Source organism: Silurus aristotelis (genome assembly GCF_946808225.1).
Source record: "Silurus aristotelis genome assembly, chromosome: 8".
Lineage (NCBI taxonomy): Eukaryota > Metazoa > Chordata > Actinopteri > Siluriformes > Siluridae > Silurus > Silurus aristotelis.
The window spans coordinates 6,477,929-6,502,648 of record NC_139581.1 but is presented as its reverse complement, the minus strand read 5'-3'; the positions used below and the strand labels follow the sequence as shown (position 1 = coordinate 6,502,648).

Sequence of the window (24,720 nt, the reverse complement as noted above, 5' to 3'; positions counted from 1 at the left end):
ACTAAAACTAATCTATTTAATATTTATACTAATTCTAACCTTACAATTGCACAATTTTACAAATAGGCAGGTGTATTGGTGTTCCTAATAAAGTGGACAGTGGATGTACAGTACAGACTATACCAAAGGAATAATAATAATAATAATAATAATAATAATAATAATAATAATAATAATAATAATAAAAAATAATAATAATTCCACACCTGATTTTGTTCACGATTAAGCTTGTATTGTTATTTAATAATTATTATTAATCATAGAGATGGTCCCCTGGTGGTCTAGTGGTTAAGATGCAGCGCTCTCACCGCTGCGACCCGGGTTCGATCCCCGGTCAGGGAACCATCCCCAGCCACTCTTAGTGCCGGTCCCAAGCCCGGATAAATTGGGGAGGGTTGCGTTAGGAAGGGCATCCAGCGTAAAAGCATGTGCCAAATCAAACGTGCGGAGGATCCGCTGTGGCGACCCCTAATGGGAGAAGCCGAAAGAAAGTTTATTATTAATCATAGAGATATAGTCAGTAGTGTAAAAGTATTTTTTTGTGCTTAATGTTGTGCTAATGTTGTCTAATTGCTTATTTAAAATCAGCGTAATGAATCCTCAAATTCAATTGTGTGTAAATGATGAAAGGTTTATACACCCATGGGGTATAATTTGGAAAATCCAATTACTGTACAAAAAAAATAAAAAATTTACCTTTCCTCTCTCTCTTTTTTTTTTTTTTTAAATACACTATATAACACATAATGAGAGGGGTAAGGGAATGGAAATGCTATATGTTTTAAAAAATGTCTGCTGAATGATAATGTCTTGCTTGTTGCCTTCAAACAGCGACTACCAAATGCCTACTGTGATTATCCAAATCTCAGCAATCAGGCATTCCTTTAAATAAGCTTGTTTTCCAAACAACAAGAGCCCTTGTACACCTTTTTTTGGATTTGTATTGCGTTTATAGAGAACATCTACATGAAACAGCTTAACTTTGAGCCAAATGGATTTTCCCCAAAACGATATCAGGTTTAAGCTCTGGCCTGAAGAAGGTAGTAAAATGACAAATGGTGCTCAAAGCTCGTACCTCATGTGGATGCATGTAGAATGTAGGAACAGCGTGTTCTCGTTTATTGCTTATAATCTGCCTCACCGACTCTTTTCTCCCGAGCTGGGAATGTCAAAGAGATATGGGGGATAATATAATGTAAGATATTTCATAATTCACTGTTTTGTTTGCCCACAAATCAAACTTTTAAAACGGATCTCCTGTAAACACTTATTATTTTAAATAATACAAATAAAAGTAATTGGATTTTGATGTTTCGTAAGTGAATGCTTACACAATGGGTTTGTTGTGTTTTTTGGCTAACGTCAGTTTCCTTTACTCATTTTCTTCCCTTTTTTTTTTTTTTTTTTTTTCCTTTCGAAAGGGATTTTGAAGGGAACTACATTCAGAGGCTGAACTACTCCACCCTGCTGTCCTGTGATGAGCTTACTGTCCTGTGAGTAAAAGAAAAACTAAACAAAAAATACACCTTAAGAGATAAAGGACGGAAATGGAGAAGGAACGGCAAAGAAAATCATTGACGGAGAGTCTTAAGGGGCTTTTATGGTGCTCTTGAGGCTATGAGATAGCAACAAAAAAGATAGAGAGAGACCCAGTGAAACAGATGAAGAAAGAGAAATATATAGAGTGATAAACAGAACATTTTCAAAAGATGAAGATATCAAGAGAGAGAAAAGCAGAGGGATAGAATATACAGAATATACAAAGAAAATCTGAAGACTGATAGCAAGAGTGTGCTAATAGATGTAGAGATAGAACGGTGGATATCAATGCTAACAGGTGGAAATTAATGCTAACATTAGTGGCATGCCCTTATGCTAATACTTTCTGTTACTGTTTAATTTTAGAGTTAAGAAAACTGCTATCTATCTAGTAGCCGTAAATAAACTCAAAATAAAACAACTGATCGAAATCCTTTATGAAATTTTTTTTAATTGAGTGTTTTTGAAAATCGATACCGTTTTGCCAAACAAAATACCGTGATACTCATGTTTATCAATATTTACACCTGTAAGGTCACTGCTGTCATTGCTAGGGTCATTACTAATGCTAGCATCTACCGCAATCAAGTTCTGCCACTATTTTCAATGTCTGCGATGTCGGCGGCAGTAACATCAGCGTCGACATTGTTGGAAGAATTAGTATTGGTAATACATTAGAGCAAAAGACAGAAGAGGCAAGTGACAAACAGAGCAGTCTGTTTGTCACTTGCCTCTTCTGTCTTTTGCTCTAATGTGTCCTATTATAGTATTTTGTTCACTTAAGATTCCAATTCTCTGGTTCTCTTCTGCTGACTGTCCATAAGCTGCTGCTTCTGTAACCCAGCCAATCACTTTCTGAGCTTCTCAACTGATCAGCTGTGGACAGGCAAACCTTTTGTCTCCTATAATCTCATATTTAGAAACCCCGCCATTAAGGCTTCACAAGCCAGTGCACTCTTAGTGCCGGTCTCAAACCCGGATAAATGGGGAGGGTTGTGTTAGGAAGAGCATCCAGCGTAAAACATGTGCCAAATCAAATATGCGGATCACAAACCTAAATTTTATAATGGATTGGTCGAGGCCCGGGTTACCAACGACCGGCACAGGTATTGTTAGCAAACAAGGTACCGGTGGAAATTGGGTTCCTGCTGGACAAAAGAGGAGAATGAGAGGAGGAAGACAGTAGACAGAGACAGCAGACAAAGGAGAAGTGTAGGTGAGTGGAGGTTCGGGTTGGTACTTTAAATATTGGCACTATGACTGGTAAAGGGCCAGTGGAAGGTGGGTTTAAACTGTTCTTTCATGTCTTGGATGGAAAGAGAAATGGTGTAGGGGTGATTCTGAATGAGTTCACAGTATGAGTGTAGTGGAGGTGAAGAGAGTTTCTGATAGGGTAATGAACATGAAGCTGGAAGTTGAAAGGGTGATGATAAATGTCATTAGTGCCTTTGCTTTACAAGTCAGCTGTGAGATGGAGGAAATTTCTGGATTGAGTTAGATGAAGTGGTAGAAGGTAAGAACGACTGGAGATTAGGGAAGACTTCAGTGGTCATGTTGGTGAAAGGAACATGAGTTGATGAGGAGGTGATGGTAGGTATGGCCTGTAGGAGAGAAATGTGGAAGGGCAGATGGTGGTAGATTGTGCTAAAAGGATGGAAATGGCAGTGGTAATACTTATTTTAAGAAGGAAAAGGATCATAGGGTGATTGGAGAAAAGTGCACAAAAATTGGCTATTTTCTATGCAGGAGATGCAACCTGAAAGACACTGGAGTCTGTTAGGTGTTGTAAGATAAGTGAGACGTTTGGAGGTGAAGAACAAGAGAAGGAGAGTGAGGACTAAAAAAAAAAATAAGATGGTGGAAACTGAAGGAGGAAGACTGTAGTGTGAGATTCAGGGAAAAGTTCATACAGGGGCTCGGTGGTGGTGAAGAGGTGCTGGATGATTCGGAGATATGGCTGTGAAAAGGTAGTGAAGAAAAGAGTGCAGGCAGGGTGAAGTGGGTGAAGAAGAGTGATAGCAGGAGTGATTTGTGATAGAAGAGTATCTGCAAAAGTGAAAGGGAAAGTTTATAGGATTGTGGTGAGACCTGAGATGATGTATGGTTTAGTGTGGACAGTGGGATTGAGTAAAAGACAGGAGAGATTGAGACGGTTCGGACATGTGCAGAGGAGGGACATGGAGTATATTGTTATTAGAATGCTGAGGATGGAGCCATCCAGGAGGGAGGAAAAGAGGAAGGTCAAGGAGGAGGTTTATGGATGTGGTGAGGGAAGACATGCAGGTAGTTGGTTTGAAAGAGGCAGATGTAGAGGACAGAGTAGTATGGAGACGGATGATCTGCTGTGGTGTCCCCTAACGGTAGCAGTCGAAAAAATAACCTTTGTTTGTCACATATACATTACAGCACAGTGAAATTCTTCTCTTTGCATACCCCAGCTTGCTTAGAAGCTGGAGTCAGAGCACAGGGTCAGCCATGATACAGCGCCCCTGGAGCACAGAGGATTAAGGGCTTTGCTCATGCGCCCAAGACTAGCAGCTTGGCGATACTAATGCTTGAACCCCTGCACTTTAACCACTGAGCTACCACTCCAGACAGAAAGAAAAAAACATGGACTAGGGTTTCTTTCACATATTTTCCCATCTGGATCAGCTTATTAAAAAGGTTTTAGAAACACAACCACAGCATTTGGGAGGCTGAGTAAATGTTTTCACACACCGGCCCGCTCTCACACTGCTAATGGAACACCATCTACCTGAGCTTCACTCTCTGGGACACGCCTGAAGCCATGAGTGACGGAAATGAGCCTTGCTTGTCTCAGGGGCCATAGCATACCATCTCTTCTACTTTCAGCATGTGCACTTTTTTCTTGATGCTTTAATTCGTTCTCTGTTTCATTCCAGTAGGGAAAAAGAAAAAAAAAGTAGAAAATTGGCAAAACAGCAAAGAACTCTGCATGCGTTTGTTCCACTCTCTCAGAGCTCTAAAGAAGCATTTAGAAAAGGAGAGCGACAAGAGACAGAGAAAGAAATAGGCAGAGGGTGACAGAGAGACAGTGTTTAAAAGAGTAAAAAAGGAAAGACAATTTGTAGACATGTGGCTTGCCCAAGTTTTCCCGGTCCAATCCCACTGCTTGACCTCACTGATGCTAAATTGCCAAAAATCTATACAGATGCCTTCCAAAATCTAATGGAAAGTCTTCCCAGAGAAACAGATCTATTCTCATGCATTGCATGTATTTACAATGTAGTTATTAAATGATCTAAATGGACTTGATGGTGAAGCAGATTATTTTTTTGGGATTGATTAAGTAACAACTAGACCGTGTTTAGAATATAAGCCTATGTCATGTCTCCTTTTTCAGGCATATTACCTGGTATACCATTTAGGCATGTCTCTACAAATTCTTCAATCGAACAAGAAATGACTTTTTCGACCTTTAATTAAGGCAGGAGTCCTGGGGTAATGAAGAAACATTGAGTGCGAACTCAAGTCCTGGTTTTATCTGCATCGTAAGACTGTTCCTATCAACTCCACTCAAGCAGCCCTTAATAGGTTTTCCTCATCACTCCCTAAGCTGGCCTCGCTGTTCTATAAACAAAAAACTTCTACTTCAGTCAGAAAATGTTGCACTTTATTTAATATAATATATCGTATACACATGCAAGATAATTGATAACTTCAATTTCATGATGAAACTATAAACAGACGAATTGGGTGTCATACAGATGGGTTCCCTTTTGAGTCTGGTTCGTCTCAAGTTTTCTTCCTCTTTCCATCTCACAGAGTTTTTCTTTATCACATTTGCTTCTGGCTTATTCATGAACTTATAAACAAAAATGAGTAATTCAATACAAAATGTGAAACTCGTATATTATATAGATTCATCAAACACAGACTGTTGTGTTTATTTCTTTTAATTTTGATGATTATGGCTTACAGCTAATGGAAACCCAAAATTCAGTATCTCAGAAAATGTTAATTTTATGAAAAAGTTCAATATTGGAGACTTGTGGTGTCACAGTCTAATCAGTTCATTAAATCCAAACACCTGCAAAGGTTTCCTGAGTCTTTAAACAGTGTCTCAGTCTGGTTCAGGATCCACAATCATGGGGGAATTCATGTCCAGAAGACGATCATTGACAACCTTCACATGGAGGGTAAGACACAAAAGGTCTTCGCTAAAGAAGCTGCTGTTCACAGAGTGCTGTACCTAAACACATTAATGGAAAGTTAAATGGAAGAAAACACTTCGGTAAAATAGAAGGTGAAAAGAAGCCCATTCAAGAATTTGGGGGAGCCACCATGCACAGACGTATCCATGTCCTACAACTGACGCATTCCTTGTGTCAAGCCACTCCTGAACCAGAGACAACGTCAGAGGTGTCTTACCTGGACAAAGGACAGAAAGAACTGGACTGTTGCTTAGTGGGCCAAAGTCGTCTTTTCAGATAAAAGAAAATAAAATTTTGCATTTCATTTGGAAATCAAGATCCCAGAGTCTGAAAGAAAAGAGGAGAGGCAAAAAATACCCGAGTTGCTTGAGGTCCAGTGTAAAGTTTGCACAGTCAGTGGTGGTTTGGGGAGTCGTGTCATCTGCTGGTGTTGGTCCACTGTGTTTTATGAAGTCCAAGGACAGCACAGCCATGTGCCAGGAAGTTATAGAGCACTTTATGCTTCCCTCTGCTGACCGGCTTTATGGAGATGCTAATTACATTTTTCAGCAGGATTTGGCACCTGCTCACACTGCCAGAAGCATCAAAAGTTGGTTAAATGACCATGGTGTTGGTGTGCTTGACTGGCCAGCAAACTCACCAGACCTGAACCCCATTGAGAATCTCTGGTGTATTGTCAAGAGGCATCCAGGATGGATGGATGGATGGATGGATGGATGGATGGATGGATGGATGGATGGATGGATGGATGGATGGATGGATGGAGGGATGGATGGATGGATGGATGGATGGATGGATGGATGGATGGATGGATGGATGGATTGAGTAGGGCTGTCAAAATTAATGCGATAATAACGCATAAACCCAATAATTATATCTGCACTCATTTTATCAACACGCAATTAATGCGCATTTGTGTTTGCCCATTTTTATTAAAAATATAAATAAATATAAAAGAGACTAACACACAACACTCAACGCAACACACATTTATTCACTACTTTATTATTTATTATTCATTTATTCACATTTATTCATTACTTTACTCAGATATAAAATAAATTATAAACTCCACTCCATACAGTGTATATATATATATATGATCTCCTTCATTTCTTTTCTTTCACTGCAACTGAAATTAAGTGGTCTCTCCATAAAGCACTATCATTTTACAGTCCTTCACTCTGCTCTCCTTCCTAGATCACTGCGAGCAAATCACATCAAGAGGCTTCCAGAGAACACTTTTCAGTCTCTTCATGTGCTGGGAGAGCTGTGAGTACCACCACAACGTCTGTTTCACTAAATGGTAGATTTAACATGATGCATGATGATTATTACCAATTCTTAACAATGTTTATATTTATTACACAGAGATCTTTCCAGTAACCACATAAAGGAGCTGCCATTGAACATCTTTAAGGCTCTGCAGTCTTTACAGATACTGTGAGTTGTCTTTTGAAACAACCAGAATCACTGACTTAGGGATTTGTAAATATGTGCACTTAAATATTTTATGATTTCTAAGCCTGTTTAGAAATATTCAGACTATTTCTTTATCACAAGGGTTTAAATGGAAAAGATTATATAAATGTCATCGCTTATGACGGTCCTGATAACCCACAATGATTGGAGACAAGTTTATGGTTGTAAATCAGTGTAAATAATGTTATTTTGTTTCATTTTTAGAAGGATGTGTCATGTTATGGTTGGGTCTGTGCCTGTATTTTGCCTTCTTTTGACTTTTCTTTAAACCAGCCTTGTCACCAGTTCACTGAACAGACCAGAGTAATATTTCTAGCCCAAAGCTTATTAGTCCCTGACAAACTAAATAATTTATAAATCACATTGAAACATGTTTGGTAATAAACTTCTGTCTCAGAGCACTTTTAATTTCTGTAGATTTATTTGTATATTATTTCTTATGTATGTATATAGATTTATGTATATGATTGTATTGGGATTTCATTAGTACAGTATAGTTTATTGTTACCAAAATAGTCCAATATTTTATTTTAAGCAAATATGTGTTTTACTTTGGATCTAGTTATGCACAAAAACCATGGTTTGTTTTCTGGAATTTCGATTACATTTTGTACCATGTCATCCAATATGTATTATATTGTTTGTAGAAATCTTTCCCAGAACCCACTGAGCCATATCCACCACAGCCAGTTTGATCATCTCACCCAACTCCAGTCGCTGTAAGTAAACAATCAGTGTCTTGTTTTTTTCTACAATATTATGAGTTTGTAGTTTACCATATGCTCTTATAACACTCTGAAATCCTTGGACTTGATTGATCAGAATACATTTGTTAATGGTCTTAAATGTATGCAATAATTATACTTATTTTTGAATGCAATTTTACAGTCATTGTTTTAATAGAATAAGCCATGAACTTATTTTTTTTATGTAAAGTATGGTCAAAAGTTTGACTCCAACATGTACATTGATGGAATTCCATAATGGCCATAATTGTATTCAAATGTAAAAACATTTAAAAAATGAACATGGCTGATTCTATATGATAGGGAGGTGGTTAAGCCTTTGGACTCTGGATCAAAAGGTCGCAAGTTCAAATCTTCCAAGCTGCTTAAGTGCTCAGTTGTACTGTAAGCCACTCTTAATAAGTGTACTTGAAATAACCAAGTTAAAATAATTTAATTATGAATTAGAATTTCAACATATTATGTTGTAATAACGACACAATAGTTTGTATTAACAAGTAATTAAGTCAAAATACTGAACGTAAGTTGAAATAATGGCAGCACATCAACATCAATATTTTTCACTTAGAGAAAGGTTTCTGTATGACATAAGCTGATAAAATTCAGCAGTTATGAGTTATAAATATAATCAAGTTCCCAAATAAGACATTTATTCTTTTTTTTTTACTCAATGGAAATAAATGATTGTTTTATTTATTTATTATTTTTCATGCCATATTGTTATGAGAGGGCATCATTGTGCCCTTGTGTGTGTACTGAAAGAAGGTTTTGTACCATTCCAGCCCAGGGGCTGTGATCTGATAAAGAAAAAAATAAATTAAACAGAGGGCTGGACACTGTGCCAGTCCGACCCAGAACATATTGAAGTTCAGAACTGCCGGAAGCCAGTAAGAGATAATAACGACTGAATCTCTGCTGACTTCCACAGGGGCCTGGAAGGAGTGGAGATCCCAGATATCCAGACCCGCATGTTCCAGTCAATGAAGAACCTCTCTTACATGTACCTGATTTTATTCTATAACAATTATCCACTGATAAAAAAAACCGCAATGTCTCACTAATACTTAGGTACATTTCATAAAATCTTATATTGTTGGATTGGTTCTGAGTTCTGACATTATCACATTTACAGATAAAACGATGAATGATATACAGTCAAATTGCTCGGGTCCACGAGTAATCGCAAACTGTTGGGTTAACATTTCCCCAGATACTTTAAGAAATTCCAGTACTGCTCCTACGCACCTCATGTGCGGAAGTGCAAGCCCAACTCGGACGGCCTCTCGTCTTTTGAAGACCTGCTAGCAAATGTAATCCTCCGTGTCTCGGTCTGGGTCATGGCCTTCGTCACCTGCTTTGGGAACCTCTTCGTCATTGGCATGCGCACGCTCATCCGGGCAGAAAACAACCTGCATGCCATCTGCATCAAGGTTTTGTGCTGTGAGTATTGGAGTACAAATTTCATTTGTTCTGAGTCAAAGATGTGAAGAAAAACCTAAAAGCCTTTTACATATATACATATACATACATATACAGTATATAATTTTCTTTGTTTTTGGTTTTGGTAAAATGCTTTACATTAGAATTTCTCCCATAATATGCAATTATTATTATTGTCTTAGTATTTTAATACTATATATATATATATATATATATATATATATATATATATATATATATATATATATATATATTAGTGATAGTAAGATTCACTGATTCGCATAAAAGTTAACGATGTGATGTGAAGTGTGAGATGTGAAAGAAGTGTGCATCGGATATAAGTTGGCATTTGTATCGTAATGCATTGTTTTTTAATAATATTTGCATAGATATAAACTGATTATTTATATTTTTTCAGAAAAAGGCCACTAATTTGTAACCAAACTAATTTCTCCTCACTAAACTGTTTCTCGAGCGCGTTCTCTCAGCACCACTGCTGCTACAGTATATGAATATAAGGCATCACAACCCTACGGAGACCGAGGTGTGACCTGAGAGTCACATAGAATACAGATTTACATGGCAGAGGTAGAGCTGCGTCTTCCTGGGGACAGAACAAGAAATTTTTTATTTTTTTTTGCGCTACAAAAGCCTGCTCGTGAAAAAAGTCAGAAGTCAGAAAGCACTTAAGTAAATTGATGATTTGCTGTCTGTTGCATTGCATTGCACCATGTTGCATTGAATCGCATTGTGTTAAATCAAATGGAAATCGGATCAAAAAGGGGTGAAGCGTATCTCATCGATAGCTGCTTCATATGCATCTTTAATGTATTGTAGCGTTGAGTATGCATCAAGGTGCGAATCGCTTCGGCCTCAGTTATGGAAATATATACATATATCCTAATATATACGAATATATTTATGTGTACAATGATCTTTTGTCTATATAATAGAGCTGTCAAGCTGTTTACTCCTATAAATGAACCGAATATCAGTTTTAAGTCTATTTAGTTGTAGTTATTTGGTCATTCAGGCACTAGATTCTAAGAATTATATGAATTTGTATCGATTTGGATTCCCCCGTCTATGCATCATAGACCCCACATTAAGAGGCGCTGTGCTCATGACTTCAGAGACAATAGCCTGATAAGAGACAAGAGACTTTAGCCTGATTTGCATATGAACTCCATCTGACAAATCTGCACTCTGGTTTATAGTTTTAAAATCCTCAGCAATTACGAGTTCACAATATCTGTTATTTATGAATACGTTAAACCTGGAGGAGCCTGTTTTCAAGTGATCAGGAACACATTAATATCCCGAGTGCCTCGTTTATGGCTTTGACAATGTACTCCTTAATATTTAGGGAGATTGGTTATTGAGCAATGCGGATGGTTCACATAAAAAGAATTGCTGTGCACCATTCTGTTTCTCTCTCTCGCTCCACCTATGTGTAAAGGAGTCAAACAATTTCCTGCTCGATCGTCGATTTCCTCAGACACTCCCTCTGCCTGTTTCTCTCTCTCTAACCACCTCTCTTAATAACCTACGATGCCTCTATAGGCGACATTCTTCTTTCTGATTTGTCATGCAGTCACTGAGAGTTCCCATGTCTTGACAGAAGTTCAGTAATCATGTGTAATCTTGTCAGCTCTCCTGATCCTCTCTTAAACCTAAGATTCCATCATATTACGTCCCTGAATCATGCGCTATTTTTTCATCTTTGGCTCCATTCCCCTTGGAAATAGGTGTCAATGCTTTCAAGCTGGCACCATTATCTCGAACATTTTTTTTTTACCCCAGTAGGTAGGATTCTAAACTATTAAATTGGATAATTCATGTAGTAAGAAGTCCAACTATCTTCACCACACTGGAATGTAGAAGTAGAAATGTTTGATCAAAGGGTTCATTTGCAACATATTGTTTAGTTAAGGATTTATGGTGTTTATCAGAGCACTGAGCCGTTGAACTGATTACATCTCCACCAGCAGAACTTCGTGTTCTTTCTATAGGCATCCTAAGCGCTGTAAAAAAAAAACATTTCAGTGCTGCAGGATAATGCATAGCTTGAGCCAAAATAATTAACAGCATTAATAAACACTATATTTCCCAGATTTGTGGTGCATCTCTGGCAACACTTCCACACCTCTAAGTTATTTCTAACATCAGAAGCTTTCACGTAAGGAATAAACCATCACAAGGCATGTTGTTATATAATCAATGAAAGGGTTGGTGTGATGCGAAAGTGCGGTTACTGTTATTTCTTTTTCTCATGTTTTATGTCTTATATACCACACCAGGTTCTATTTCGATTTAATCAGTAAACAATGCATCATACTTTTCTCTTGAAATTTATTAAATAAAACACAGCTTGTTATTTTGCTCTGTCCTGAAGATTTTCCCATGGTGGGAAACGCACCGTTACAAAGTACTCACACTTCACCAGGGTCATGATTATATGGTTTTCTAAAATCACTGCATTACTGCTTCCACTGCCTGCAATCAGCATACTGTTGCCTGTACATCCTGTACATATCTATATGTAATTATAATTGTAAATTCATGGCATGTCTTAGTTTATCTTTATATATCTGTATGCTATCTGTGTATGGGAAGTGGTAGCTCAGAAGATAGGATGTTGGTCAAATCTAAGCACCACTAAGCTGCCACTGCTGGGCCCTTGAGCAAGGCCCTTACCTTTCATTTGCTCAGCTGTATAACAGATATAACAGATATAAGTCGCTCTGGATAACGGTGTCCGCAAAATGCTGTAAATACACACTGAATATTAGATATTTATATATGTATCTATCTATCCATCCATCTGGCATAAATCATGAATTGTCTGCCACACAAGTAAAAGGCTTGTTACTGAATAAATGATAACATATTATGTGCATTCATTTAAAATGACTTGAAAGCTTCTGGCCAAAAGATCTGAGAGTTCAACAGCAAAATGGATTTATAATCAACATTATACTGTCCATTCTTTCTGGTCACATTCATAAATTACCACGATTTGATTATATCCTGTCAAATCTGTCTTGTTCTATGGTTTCTACCTATATTTCCTCCTTTTTAACTTCCTTGCAGGTGCAGATTGCCTGATGGGCGTCTACCTTTTCTTCGTGGGCATCTCCGATTTGAAATTTCGTGGCGAGTACAACAAGAATGCCCATGTCTGGATGGAAAGCCTTGAATGTCGCACCATCGGCTTTCTGGCCATGCTGTCCTCCGAGGTGTCGGTCATTCTACTCACCTACCTGACCCTGGAGAAGTTTCTGGTCATTGTGTTCCCACTGAGTCACCTAAGACCAGGTAAAAACCAGACGTTCATAATTTTGGCTGTGATCTGGCTCATTGGAATCTCGATTGCAGCCGTGCCGCTGCTCAATGATGATCTCTTTGGGAACTACTACGGTCAGAATGGTGTGTGCTTCCCTTTGCACTCTGAACGTGTAGAGAAACCTACAGCGAAGGGCTATTCCACTGGGATTTTTCTCGGTGAGTCTTGAGAACAGGGAAAAACTCATTGAAATAGTCATTGAAATAATGTATCTAAAGGTAAATATATGTATTGTACTCTTTGCTGTGCTGTGTGTAGGCCTCAACCTAGTAGCCTTCCTCATCATCACCATCTCCTACTCCAGCATGTTCTACTCCATCTACAAGACAGGTATTAATGCCACAGAGCTGCGCAGCCGACTGCACAAGGACGTGGCTGTGGCCAACCGCTTCTTTTTCATTGTGTTCTCTGATGCCCTCTGCTGGATCCCCATATTCCTGGTCAAAATTCTCTCTCTGCTCGAGGTGGAGATTCCAGGTGCAGTATATTCAGGAAATAATCCAGATTTCTTTCATAGAGTATTGCATTTATTAAGAGATAAAGGCTAAAAACACATGAATAAACCTGCTGCATATATGCAACCCATATTTAAATATTTAACATATTTTTGTAACATATTTTGACTCCTCAACACTTGAACTCTCATTTGCATATTTATAACATTTTGTAGAGATGATCAGGTAAAACATATTATCGCTTAAATAACATTTAAGGGAAGTTTTGTTAATAATTATAGATATTAAGCAATGCCAAAATGGTTAATATTCTAAAAAATAAAATAATAATAATAATAATAATAATAATAATAATAATAATAATAATAATAATAATAATAATAATAATAATAATAATAATAATATAGCAGTATAAGCACATGGTTAAATAGTTTTAAACCACTGCATCACTGTTAACTGGTTGTTCTTAGCATTAACTTTTTACTAATACAAAAATGTACTTGCGTGCCCTTCAGTGGGGAACCAACTCCTACTCTTTTGTGGTGCAACTGGAAACTATTGTAATGGAAACGTCAGGTCAATTTTTGTCCTTTCAACGAGTGAACACAGCGAAACGAAACATTTAGTCATTTGTTTCAATGTAAACATTGAGTTGAAGCCAGAACCATGCAAACACTAATTTAGATGTGTGTGGGTCCCTTTATGTTGACGAGTCTGATGACTTGTGGAAATCTATTGATTCGTGTTCATGGACACGGATTTCCCCCCACTTTTTTCGTGTCCCTCAGCACGACTGCCCCCGTCTGGCTCTGTCTCCATAGCAACGGCAGAGTCAGAGGATCATGAGTACTGTTGACAATAATGCCAAAGGTGATCTTTGTTCCCCTTTTTTATCAGCGAATAAGGCAGAAAGTATACGTTTAGAGTTAAGGGTTATACTCTAATAAATGTGTGTCTCTAATTAACGCAGTCTCCTTAATGAACCGTGAGAATATATTCACTGTATTTTAAATGAGAGCCACGGACGATGGTTTATAATTGCGAGTAGTTTACCGAACATTAAGCAATAAAAACAAGGAGAAAATCTTCTGCGTGAATGTTGAGAAATTGTGCGGAAAGCTTCAAAAGCCAATAACAAGCGAGAATTCCGCATCTGTGGTTTGCAGGTAGAAAACATCAGCGGAGGCACCGAAAATACTTCCTATTAAAATACATTACATAGAAAGTCGTCCTCATCGAAACGAAAAAAAAAAACCCGAAAGTCGTGTCTCTGAACACGAATCAATAGATTACATTTCGTGACTAGATCAAATGCCGTGAGACTGGGCTGGACTATTACACAATCTGGACATGATGGCCCGAATGCTTATGTACCTTTTTCCAGACAGCAGGAAAGTGAAGTGTGTGTGTGAGGAGTGTGTGTGTTTAGCCACAATGCCAAGACGGTGCAATTCTTAATCCAGGCAGTGCTGCAGCTGCACAGGATGCTCTTGCTGTTCCACTGTACAATTTTGGAAAAAAAGTGTAGTGGGAGCTGTGGTGCTCTCCATGATCCTCATAGATGTTCAGCTACCTTAATGACCAGGAGTGGTCATTTTGTGTCCTCCTGAAGTCAACAGTCATCCCTTTCGTTTAAAGTATTGCGATGTACAACGCATATGTCGTGCCACGATATATTTGTGCGACATGTGCTTGTGTTCTGTTGAATTCTCCCTTTTTTCTCCAGGAACCATCACATCTTGGGTGGTAATCTTCATCCTGCCAATCAACAGTGCCTTGAACCCAATCCTGTACACTCTGACGACCAGCTTCTTCCGAGAACAGGTTGAGCTGATGCTGTGCCAGTGGCAAAGACATTCTACTCTCAGAAAGGAACGAAAGAGCTTGTCCAGCTCAGTCATTGACATCGAACACTCGCGACGCCCATACTGCACACGTGACTTCGTGCCACGGACATCCATCTTAAACTTTAATGGCAATTTCAGATGAACGTGTATTAATAAACTAATGAAAAGAGGTTTGGTGACACTCGGAGATGTGCTGATACTGATACTGATACTGATACTGTGCCTTGGCTTGATTTATCTTGAAGTCTGGCTGTATGTTGATCGAAGAAATAAAAGCCAACAACGGATATGTAAACACTAAACCCAGAGGCAACCACGGCACAAGCAAAGAATGCAATTTGTACTGGACGGACCGCACGTTTACTAGACATGATATTCATGTACACAAAATATGTTTTACAGAGATCCAACTATCATTTTTACTGGACAATGCTAGTTACCAAGCAACTAGCATCTTACTGAGTAATTACATGAAAGGCATTCTCTAGAAGACATGCAGATAAGCTCATTTTCTACTGATACCTCATAGGCGTTTCTCATAAGCATTGCATTGCCAGTACAAAAGGCTACTATGAAATGCATGAATTAATTTAAATTGTCATAAAATGACAAAGTTCCTAATGCTAACAAGGCCACCGTTACAGGTGTGCTGCATCGTTTTTGTTCGAGTTACCGTCATTTCTAAATACCTCTTTTTTTGTTTGTTTTAATCTGATCACCATATTATCCTGACATTGTGAAATAATACGTTAAAATAACAACATAGCGCTTTTCCCAACAACTTGTGAGTCCGTGAACGTTGCATTCGTTCGTGTTTTGAAGAATAAATTATGAAATAAATAGGTTTACACATTAACAAATGCATCATTTATAGCTTCTTGCTATCTTTTGTGTTGATTTAAGTTATTTGGGTTTGTGGAACTCAGTGCTTTTTGAATGCAACAAGAGAGGGAGGGTAAATGGGAGTCCAAGACATGTCCTCTCCTTACAGTGTTATGCTACACAAAAACAATCTTCTCTCTCTCTCACACACACACACACACACACACACACACACACACACACACACACACACACACACACACACCATGTTCTACTCCATTGTTTGCAATCTCTGAATATTTTGCTGTATCATATTATTTGTTGTACATATTATCATATTATTTGACATTTGTGCTCATGGCTCCAGAGTGGATATTTCTTCCTAATAAAAGACTATAAAAGTTACTTTACCTTCCAGGTTCAGATTATTAGATTATATTAAATTTTATCAGTTTATGATTGCTACACTTTTAGTGATTGATAATCACAAATGTATTTAATACTAGTTATTGTACTTGTAATTGTAGTCAATGTTTTTTTTTTTTTTTTTTACTGAAGAACAATTAAAAAAAAGTTTTCTTTTACCGCTTTCAATTTTGTATTTAAAAAACGCAGTAAAGCCGTGCTATTTCACATGTTGCTTTTCCATTATGCTTCGAATGACATAAAAATGCAACGTTCACAGACTCTTCAGTTAAAGGGCTTCTGCAAAAGAAAAATTTCGTTCAGCTTCTCCTATTAGGGGGCGCCACAGCGGATCATCCGCATGTTTGATTTGGCACATGTTTTTATGCTGGATGCCCTTCCTAACGCAACCCTCCCTATTTATCCGGGCTTAGGACCGGCACTAAAGCTTGTGCAACCCTAATGGCTGGGGTCGGTTCCCTGACCGGGGATCGAACCCGGGCCGCAGCGGTGAGAGCCCCGCATCCTAACCACTAGACCACCAGGGAACCACAGGGCTTCTGCAAAATAAATAAATAAATTCGGCAAATTAAAAAAATATAATGTATTGTGCCTAATTGTCACATCTGCCCTGATTGTGTCAACATTGGCCTACCATATTCTGACCCGCTCTTTAATTTATGCTTTGATTTACATACATGGTCATTATTTAATGTTTTCATTACTTCCTTGCCGTGATTGTTAATTATTTTCTTCGCTTGTTAAAGTGCTCCAGGTTGTCTGCTTTAACCCTTCCGCTTTCCTGTCAAGTTTGTGAAGTGCTGCACGTAAAAATGTAAATTATTGGACTTCAGTCTTGTCTTTGGTTTTTAATTTTGATACCACACAACCTGGTAGTTTGTAATGAAGTCATGATGGCTGGGGGTTTACTCTGCTGTGATGTTGCGAAATTGGGTTGGATTCCTGTCAGATTTTTAGATTAATCCAAATAAATGTGCTTTAGTATGTACTTGCGTCCCGCGTCCCGCGTCCCCCCCCTGCACTCGTACTCTTCAATATTCTATTGAAATATTTGAGCTGTATTAGCTATCTTATAACTTATAGCTTTCTTAGAACTTATAACTTGCCCATTAACTTTCAAAAGGACAAAAAGTTCATTTCAGAAATAGTTTTAAGTTGCATTGAAGCTGTTTTTTTTCCTGTTTATTTTATTCACCCATTGATCTTTAATGTATTTGTTTAATGTATGTTTACCTGTTGCTTATTTATACATGTTACAAGATGATATGATTATAATGTCCCATAATTTTATTCACCCTATAATGAAATCATGTCATTTTCTAATAATATAGTATTTCTGTTGCATTTTAACATCTAATACATACAAAGCAAATAAAACCAGGGTTTTTTTTTTTATATGATTTATACATTTTATTTAGGGTTAATCATATTATATATTATACATCTACATGAAAGTGTTTCCATGCATTAAAATAGTGTATAGATACAATATACAGTGTATGTAGAGAGAGAGAGAGAGAGAGAGAGAGAGAGAGAGAGAGAGAGAGAGAGAGATTTCCTTTTTTTCTCTGTATTTTTGGCAAATAAATAATGTTCTACTCAAATTATGAACAGCATGAACACAATAAACTGGAGAGCTAAAAGAAATTCTACATTATAATCTTCAGTTCTTAGTCCAGATAGTCCAGACAATTCCATTCCAATTTGGAAGACAACTTTATTTAGAGCGACTTACAAATGAGCAGTTAAGGGTAAAGGGCCTTGCTCAAGGCCTAGCGGTTTTCGCCAGGTGGTCCTGGGATTTTAACCCATGATCTTCTGTCTCAAATTCCAATGTCTTAACCACTGAGCTACCACCATCCCATCCATATTTACCACAGGCAATTTTCCAAATCCAAACCTCTAGAGCAGGGGGTCACCAGGTAGCCCGCAAGGACCACATGAGTAGCCCGCGGGCCTTTTCTAAAAATAGCTGTTTCTTACTTTGTTAAATCATTGTTGATCATTATTATAAGAAATCATTAACATAATCAGTGTCTTTACATCGATGAATATCATTCATTATTAATAATAACATATAACAAATTTGTTGTTTCAGATCAAACTGAAAACTGTGTGTATCAAACTGGTAGCCCTTCACATTAATCGGTACCCAAGAAGTAGCTCTCAGTTTCAAAAAGGTTGGGGACCCCTGCTCTAGAATCACTACTCACTGGTAGCCTTTTAAAAAGAATCTGCACAGACATTTATTGGGTCACCATGATAAATTTGCTTTGCCTTTCTCGTTGTAGTGGATCATTATCGAGGCGTTCACTGGCTGTCAGCGTCTCTGAAACAGTCATCCAATTATATTTTTCTAGTTGTCAAAAAATGAGTCAACATCTGCATTCTGCACTCAGGTTGTGGAGATCGGAGTGAAGGCCTTTTTTTAGGCAGCACGCCAGTCCACAACTGTCAATAGAAACCAGGCTATCCAGATTGTCATCCTCTTTTCCTGCTATAGTTTCTTGCATTCTCCTGCGTGAGCTGTTTCCTTAACACCAGAAAGATCTCCTGTATATTTCTGGCAGCAAGGGATTCATTTTTACAAATACAGTACGGATTGGAGTCATTTCTTTCTTGAGAAATCAGTCATGACTTTATTGAAGAATGAATAGTTATTAAAGGAAAAGTTCACCTTGAAACATGCTAAATGTACTTAATAGCAAAGTACAATGGCGTTGATGTCAATAAAATTTAATACTGGGCAGAGGCATAAAGCATAAGAGCAATGCTGCATTGGAAGCTTATCACTCAAGGCTACTTAAAGGTGCCTCATAAAAAATGTTTTACAGCATATAAGACGAGGGCAAGTACATGTGAAAATGTACACATCTGTACATGTGACTTTATAATGTCAAATTAGGGCAAATCTCTTATAGTTCTATTTTTCAAGATTTAAGGTTATACATAACCATTTAACAACTTTTTTTTTTGCATGTTGCCTTTATAGGTCAACCATTATCTGTGAACTCAGTTTCCCAGAATGCATGGGGATATATAAAGATGGACTACATTTTACATTCACATTTACATTTGCGGCATTTAGCAGACGCCCTTATCCAGAGCGACGTACAAAAGTGCTTTAAATCTCTAGTAATGAATAAATCTACACTGGTACGCCAGATTACAGTCTTAATATAAAAATAAACCTTGATTTCTACAAACTTGGAAAGTGCTAATTTAAGTATTTCAGGAAGAGGTAGGTCTTCAGTCGTCGCTTGAAGATAGTCAGGGACTCTGCTGTATGGACATCTAGGGGAAGTTCATTCCACCACCTCGGTGCCAGAACAGAGAAGAACCTTGAAGTGTACTTACCTCTCATTCTGAGAGAAGGTGGTACCAGTCGAGCAGTGCTGGTACTTTCCCAGCACACGTACTCTGTCACACATACTCACAGTCACCTGACTTCTAATTACACACACCTGCTATAAAAAAGGTTTCTTATTCACATACCCATGCTAAGACAGTTCTTCGTAATACCAAGTCTTTGTAAGGTTCCTGGTTTTTTCACAGTTGTTTTTTTTAGTCATTGTTTTTTTCTGCTTGGGTATTGACTTGCACCCGCATTTGTTTTTCGCCGATAACAAATCTGAAAGTTTAAAATTGATCCAACACTTAGACAAACTTCTGGTTACAATCAGAAGTGTAATAAGCATAATTAGTCAGTGGCACGTGGTGCATTTTGGTACCTGAGCCTTCATTGGGGACTTATTCGACTTAATCCACCTCTTAATACCACCACCATCACGTCGCAATTATAAAAACCGTGTGGCATTACAGAGAGAGAGAGAGAGAGAGAGAGAGAGAGAGAGAGAGAGAGAGAGAGAGAGAGGCATTTTACATATGGAGGGTGAATACCATTTTACTAAAGCAGGAAATCCAAGACTCCAAACCTTTACACTACAATCACAACTGTGCACCTACAACATCTGGAGCAGTTCAGAATCAATATTTGTCTAATAACATTACAAAAACTTGAAAAATTTTAATAAAATCCAACCTACTCACCAGAGATGCAGACTCATAATTTGCACCGCTCCTCAGAGGCTGTAATCCAGTGGTACCGCTCGTATTCACTGGTCTGGAAGTGGAGAACAAACCCTTTTCCAGGCTGAGACACGCTAGCTAGCTTCGGGGTTGGCCGACCTCCTCACGATGTCTAGCTTTCCTTGAAAATTGATTTTTAAGTATGTCGAAGACCAAATCAACTTCTCTTCCTCCGTAGGCATATAAAAGTCTAAATCAGATGTATTCATGTGTGCAAAACTACACGTGTTTTGCCAGTCGAACTTGCGAACTTTTGGCTGTAACAGTTTCCTCTGACCAACCAATCAGAGGACAGAAAAATGCTGAAACTAGCTGCCCTGTGAGGAGAATAATAGACTGACATGGCAGAAACATCCACATACACGTACTGGAAGCAGTGCAGCCAAGAGAAACGCTACGTAATGAAAAGAATAAACTTTTGGGAATAAATGAATACAATTTCATGAAACAAATATTAGAATTTATGTTGTAAAAGTAGGTCAGTGCTTCTGATAGTGTTTAGGCCAGCAGAGAAGGATTTGCTGGCCCTGACCTTCTCATTGTGTGTGTGTGTGTGTGTGTGTGTGTGTGTGTGTGTGTGTGTGTGTGTGTGTGTGTGTATATATATATATATATATATATATATATATATATATATATATATGTATATATATATATATATATATATATATATATATATATATATATATATATATATATGCAACTTATCCACAACTTTCCTTCTGGATATAAAACACTTTACTCTCTGCAATGTACATTCTAGACACTGGGCAAGAAATATCTTTACACTCAAAACATTCTCCATACATGCACTTTATATTTTCTGTGCCACATGTAATCTCTTATATAACGTCTTTCGGATTGAGAGTGCTTTTTACCTTTAAGTGGTGCAGCTTCTGCACAAGAAATCCCAGATTCTCATGCATCTTGCACATGCACGTGTCCCGATCACTCAGTGTCGGATGAACAACCCAAAAAGGTCGTAGCATACAGAAAAAAGAGTAAGTGACCATTGTTCTTCAGCCAAAAACTTCCTGTGAAAGTTTTTCATGGTATCCAAAATAAATCGGGTTCTTCTGAGGGTGAGGGTTTGCCTCTTCTGAGTTGTGACGCCACTCACATCATCCCTTGAGTAATAAGTTTTCAATCTCACACAATCTGCAACCCTGCAGTTGGTCGTTGTAGTTCACCTTCATATTCTTCTCATTCTTCCATCTTTTCTTTGAAAATTCTAGTAAATTTACAGCAAAGTGATGCAACCTGTATTTTTTTTTTCAGATCTTTTCCTGATATTATTTTTAAAATCATTTGCTTTTCTTTCTTTCCATGGGTGTTTTTGTATTTGTTTCAGATGTCCCCCACCAGCACTTCATGAATGAGAAGGGTCTTCTTAACAGCACACCTTGTAAATGTCTCATCCGTCTGTTTACCTTTGTGCGTGGAGACGGATTATTCTTTCTAATGCACTGGAGTTTTTTCTTGTACTTTTCTTTTTTTTTTTTTTATTTTGCGAAATTTGTATTTCTTGAATTTGCTAATAGAGTTTTTTTTTTTTTTTTTTACTTTTTTCATCATCTCTGCCCATGCTGTTGTCTAAAACACGTGTTAATTAATTACGCATTGCAATAGAGACAATGTACTGTTACATTAGGCATTATATTGCCTTCATAGCACATTTTCTTGACCCACTTCATAAACTAATGCTTGACTGTGGATCTACATCTTGCTGTGATGATAGCTGGGGGCTGTGTTGAGGGGTGACGAGATGTTGTTGAGATTTCATCCTGTCCTTAAGCCTATGGAAAGTCTTCCTCCACTGTCTGCGTCACCTGCGCTTTTCTCTCTCTCTCTCATTGAGCTCATTGTTTGTTTTCTTCCTTCCTGACTTTTGGTTCCCTTCTGTATTTTTCATGTTGGATTGGCTCCCTGTAAATATACTGTATTAAATTTTTTTATAATATTACAATTTTCATATTTATCATTACATGATACAACATTTTTCATTGTTATGGTCCAACAAAACCAGGGATAGTTTACAAAAAAAAATAAAAATAATAATAATCATTTACTCACCCACACGTCATTGCAAACCTGCATGAACTTCTTTCTTTTGCTGAAAACAATGTGGCAACCAAAGTAGGTTTGGGTTCCAGTGATTTTTGAAAAACATTATTATAAAATATTTCGTGTTCCACAGAAAAAATTATACTGTTTTGGATCGACATGGTGGAGGTGGAGAGAAATATGACATAACTTACATCTTTTGGGTAACTTCACTACTTCAACTGTAAAACTTAAATAAATAAATAAATAAATAAATAAATAAATAAATAAATAAATAAATAAATAAAGTGAATCATTTTATATATATATATATATATATATATATATATATATATCAACTTATATTCACGCGAGCAAATCAATACACCACTGGATGTTACTCAGTCCTGTTACTGTTTATGTAACAGGAATGAAAGTAACAAAATTGAATTTTAAGCATAAAATTAGCAAAAACTTCACGTATGACCCACATGGTGTAAATGCTAATAGCATGAAGAAATTGAGAAAATTCATTGATTTACCACAAATGTGTATTTTTTTCAATAAACAGGTTACATCTAAGAAATAATTTAGGTAACAGGACAGTATGTTTGGATTTACCTTCTCAGTCATAGTTACGATATCATCAAATATACAAAAAATTCAATAAAAGCACTTACTTTTGATCTTCCCATGACCTTCACAAGATCCAGATGATACAACTTCCTGTTGAAAAAGTGTGTTATGGAAATTCCCCAGTTTTTCAGAGAGGGGGGATGTATTATGGTAAGAGGACTGAGTGAAATGTGTATTATATCTAAAATATTATAGAGTTATTATAAAATACATGTATTTAAAATATAGATGAAATATGGAGTTACACAACAATGCAAAAGAAAATAATAATTTAAAAGATTGAAATCATTATATTTATTGGTATAGTGCAGTGTTACAGACTGGGGACGAGTAACAAGTGCTTTTTGTATGTGTTTTATGTAGATTTTTATTCATTTGTAAGAATCTTTCATTATAAAATGTTACTTTTTGTAAATATTTATACATATAAATATACTGGGGATAGAAATGGCACCCATTTGTTGAAATTACACACATATACATGATGTATATAATATTTATTTAGGATGGGATTCAGAGCAGGTGGTGAGATGTTGATAGAGGATGAGAAAGAGAACAGAAGGAGGAGGAGGAGGACGCGCGCAGCGGGGGCGCGCAGAACCGCGCTCATGGCCCAGTTGCGTCGGAGCAGCAGCTCTAAACGCACACAATCTTTATGGACCAGGACCAAGCCATTAGAACCGAGGATGCTGTAGAGGCTGTTTTCACCTACGGTAGGTTTCCATGTTTCTTCCACGTTATCGCGAAATGACGCCACGGCGATTCTGCAACCTGTTGCGCACTTTTTCCGGCGTCGCGTTACTGCTGCAGCATCCTAAATATAGAGACGCATCACATGCAAGTCCTGTCCTCAGTTTCAAGCATCTCTGTATGGTATTTGTGTGCAGTATATGTGAAGCTATTGCTTTTGTGTTTTGTGAGCTGGAAGGAACAACGTGTGTGGGCGATTTTTCCCTTGAATAAAGAAAGGATGGTGTATAAAAGCCCACAGGGGCTTTCTGACTTGGTTAATATTTAACATTTTATCTATTTCCAAAGGGAAGAGCACTGAGCATGACAGCAACCCTCTTCTTCTAAAAGATTCCAAAGTACTTCAAGTGGAACTGACCGAAAGGATGATTATAAAGGAATGTTTTTTTTTTTTTTTTGCAGTGCAATCACTTGCATCACTTAAGCTATAAGATCAAAATGTTTAAAGAGTTGCATAAAGGCATCTAAATATTATGTATGGGCTCATTTAAACTTCAATTGAAGTCACTCTTGCTTCGTTTGGGTATGATGCAAATGACCTTTAGGGCTAGAAATATTTCCAGGCCCTCCCATGTGTTTATGTGGCTCGTTAAACTTGAGTGGGTATAGATTCAAATGGTTCCAACTTTATTCCATAGAACCGTTGCTCTTTTTTTTCTCAGGAAACCAGATACGTGTGTTTGGTGCTCCGCTATAAATATGCGTGTGTGGGCTGATAGCAGTGCTGATACCAAGCATTTACATAATCGTGTTCCTCCTCTGTGTTATTTCTCATGTTCATCCGCCCGCACACATTTCTACTGAATCTCTTGCTACTGCATGAGTTAGAGTTTCCAAATAAAACCTAAGCCCGTTCATAATGGCATGAGACACACACACACACACACACACACACACACACACACACACACACACACACACACA

The 24,720-nt window shown here is 37.6% G+C and overlaps 2 protein-coding genes across 4 annotated transcripts in view; one reads left to right on the top strand and one right to left on the bottom strand.

The window, feature by feature from the left end:
• Positions 1 to 15,211, top strand: part of rxfp2b (relaxin family peptide receptor 2b) — a 57,707-nt gene extending 42,496 nt beyond the window's left edge. The window contains exons 10-18 of the mRNA XM_083547902.1: positions 1,422 to 1,493; positions 6,915 to 6,986; positions 7,086 to 7,157; positions 7,844 to 7,915; positions 8,871 to 8,942; positions 9,153 to 9,382; positions 12,476 to 12,886; positions 12,987 to 13,205; positions 14,910 to 15,211. Coding sequence (XP_083404028.1) covers positions 1,422 to 1,493; positions 6,915 to 6,986; positions 7,086 to 7,157; positions 7,844 to 7,915; positions 8,871 to 8,942; positions 9,153 to 9,382; positions 12,476 to 12,886; positions 12,987 to 13,205; positions 14,910 to 15,172 — 1,483 coding nt within the window. The 3' untranslated portion in view covers positions 15,173 to 15,211. The remainder of the gene's footprint in view (positions 1 to 1,421; positions 1,494 to 6,914; positions 6,987 to 7,085; positions 7,158 to 7,843; positions 7,916 to 8,870; positions 8,943 to 9,152; positions 9,383 to 12,475; positions 12,887 to 12,986; positions 13,206 to 14,909) is intronic.
• LOC310729677 (uncharacterized protein) overlaps positions 1 to 24,720 on the bottom strand; it is a 298,178-nt gene that overhangs the window by 98,552 nt on the left and 174,906 nt on the right. The window contains exon 1 of one of the 3 annotated variants that reach the window (XM_083548143.1): positions 5,932 to 6,212. The exons of the other annotated variants lie outside the window; for them this stretch is intronic. The gene's annotated coding sequence lies outside the window, so the exon portion shown is untranslated. Of the gene's footprint in view, positions 1 to 5,931; positions 6,213 to 24,720 lie in introns of those variants that run through there. 3 annotated transcript variants of the gene reach the window in all.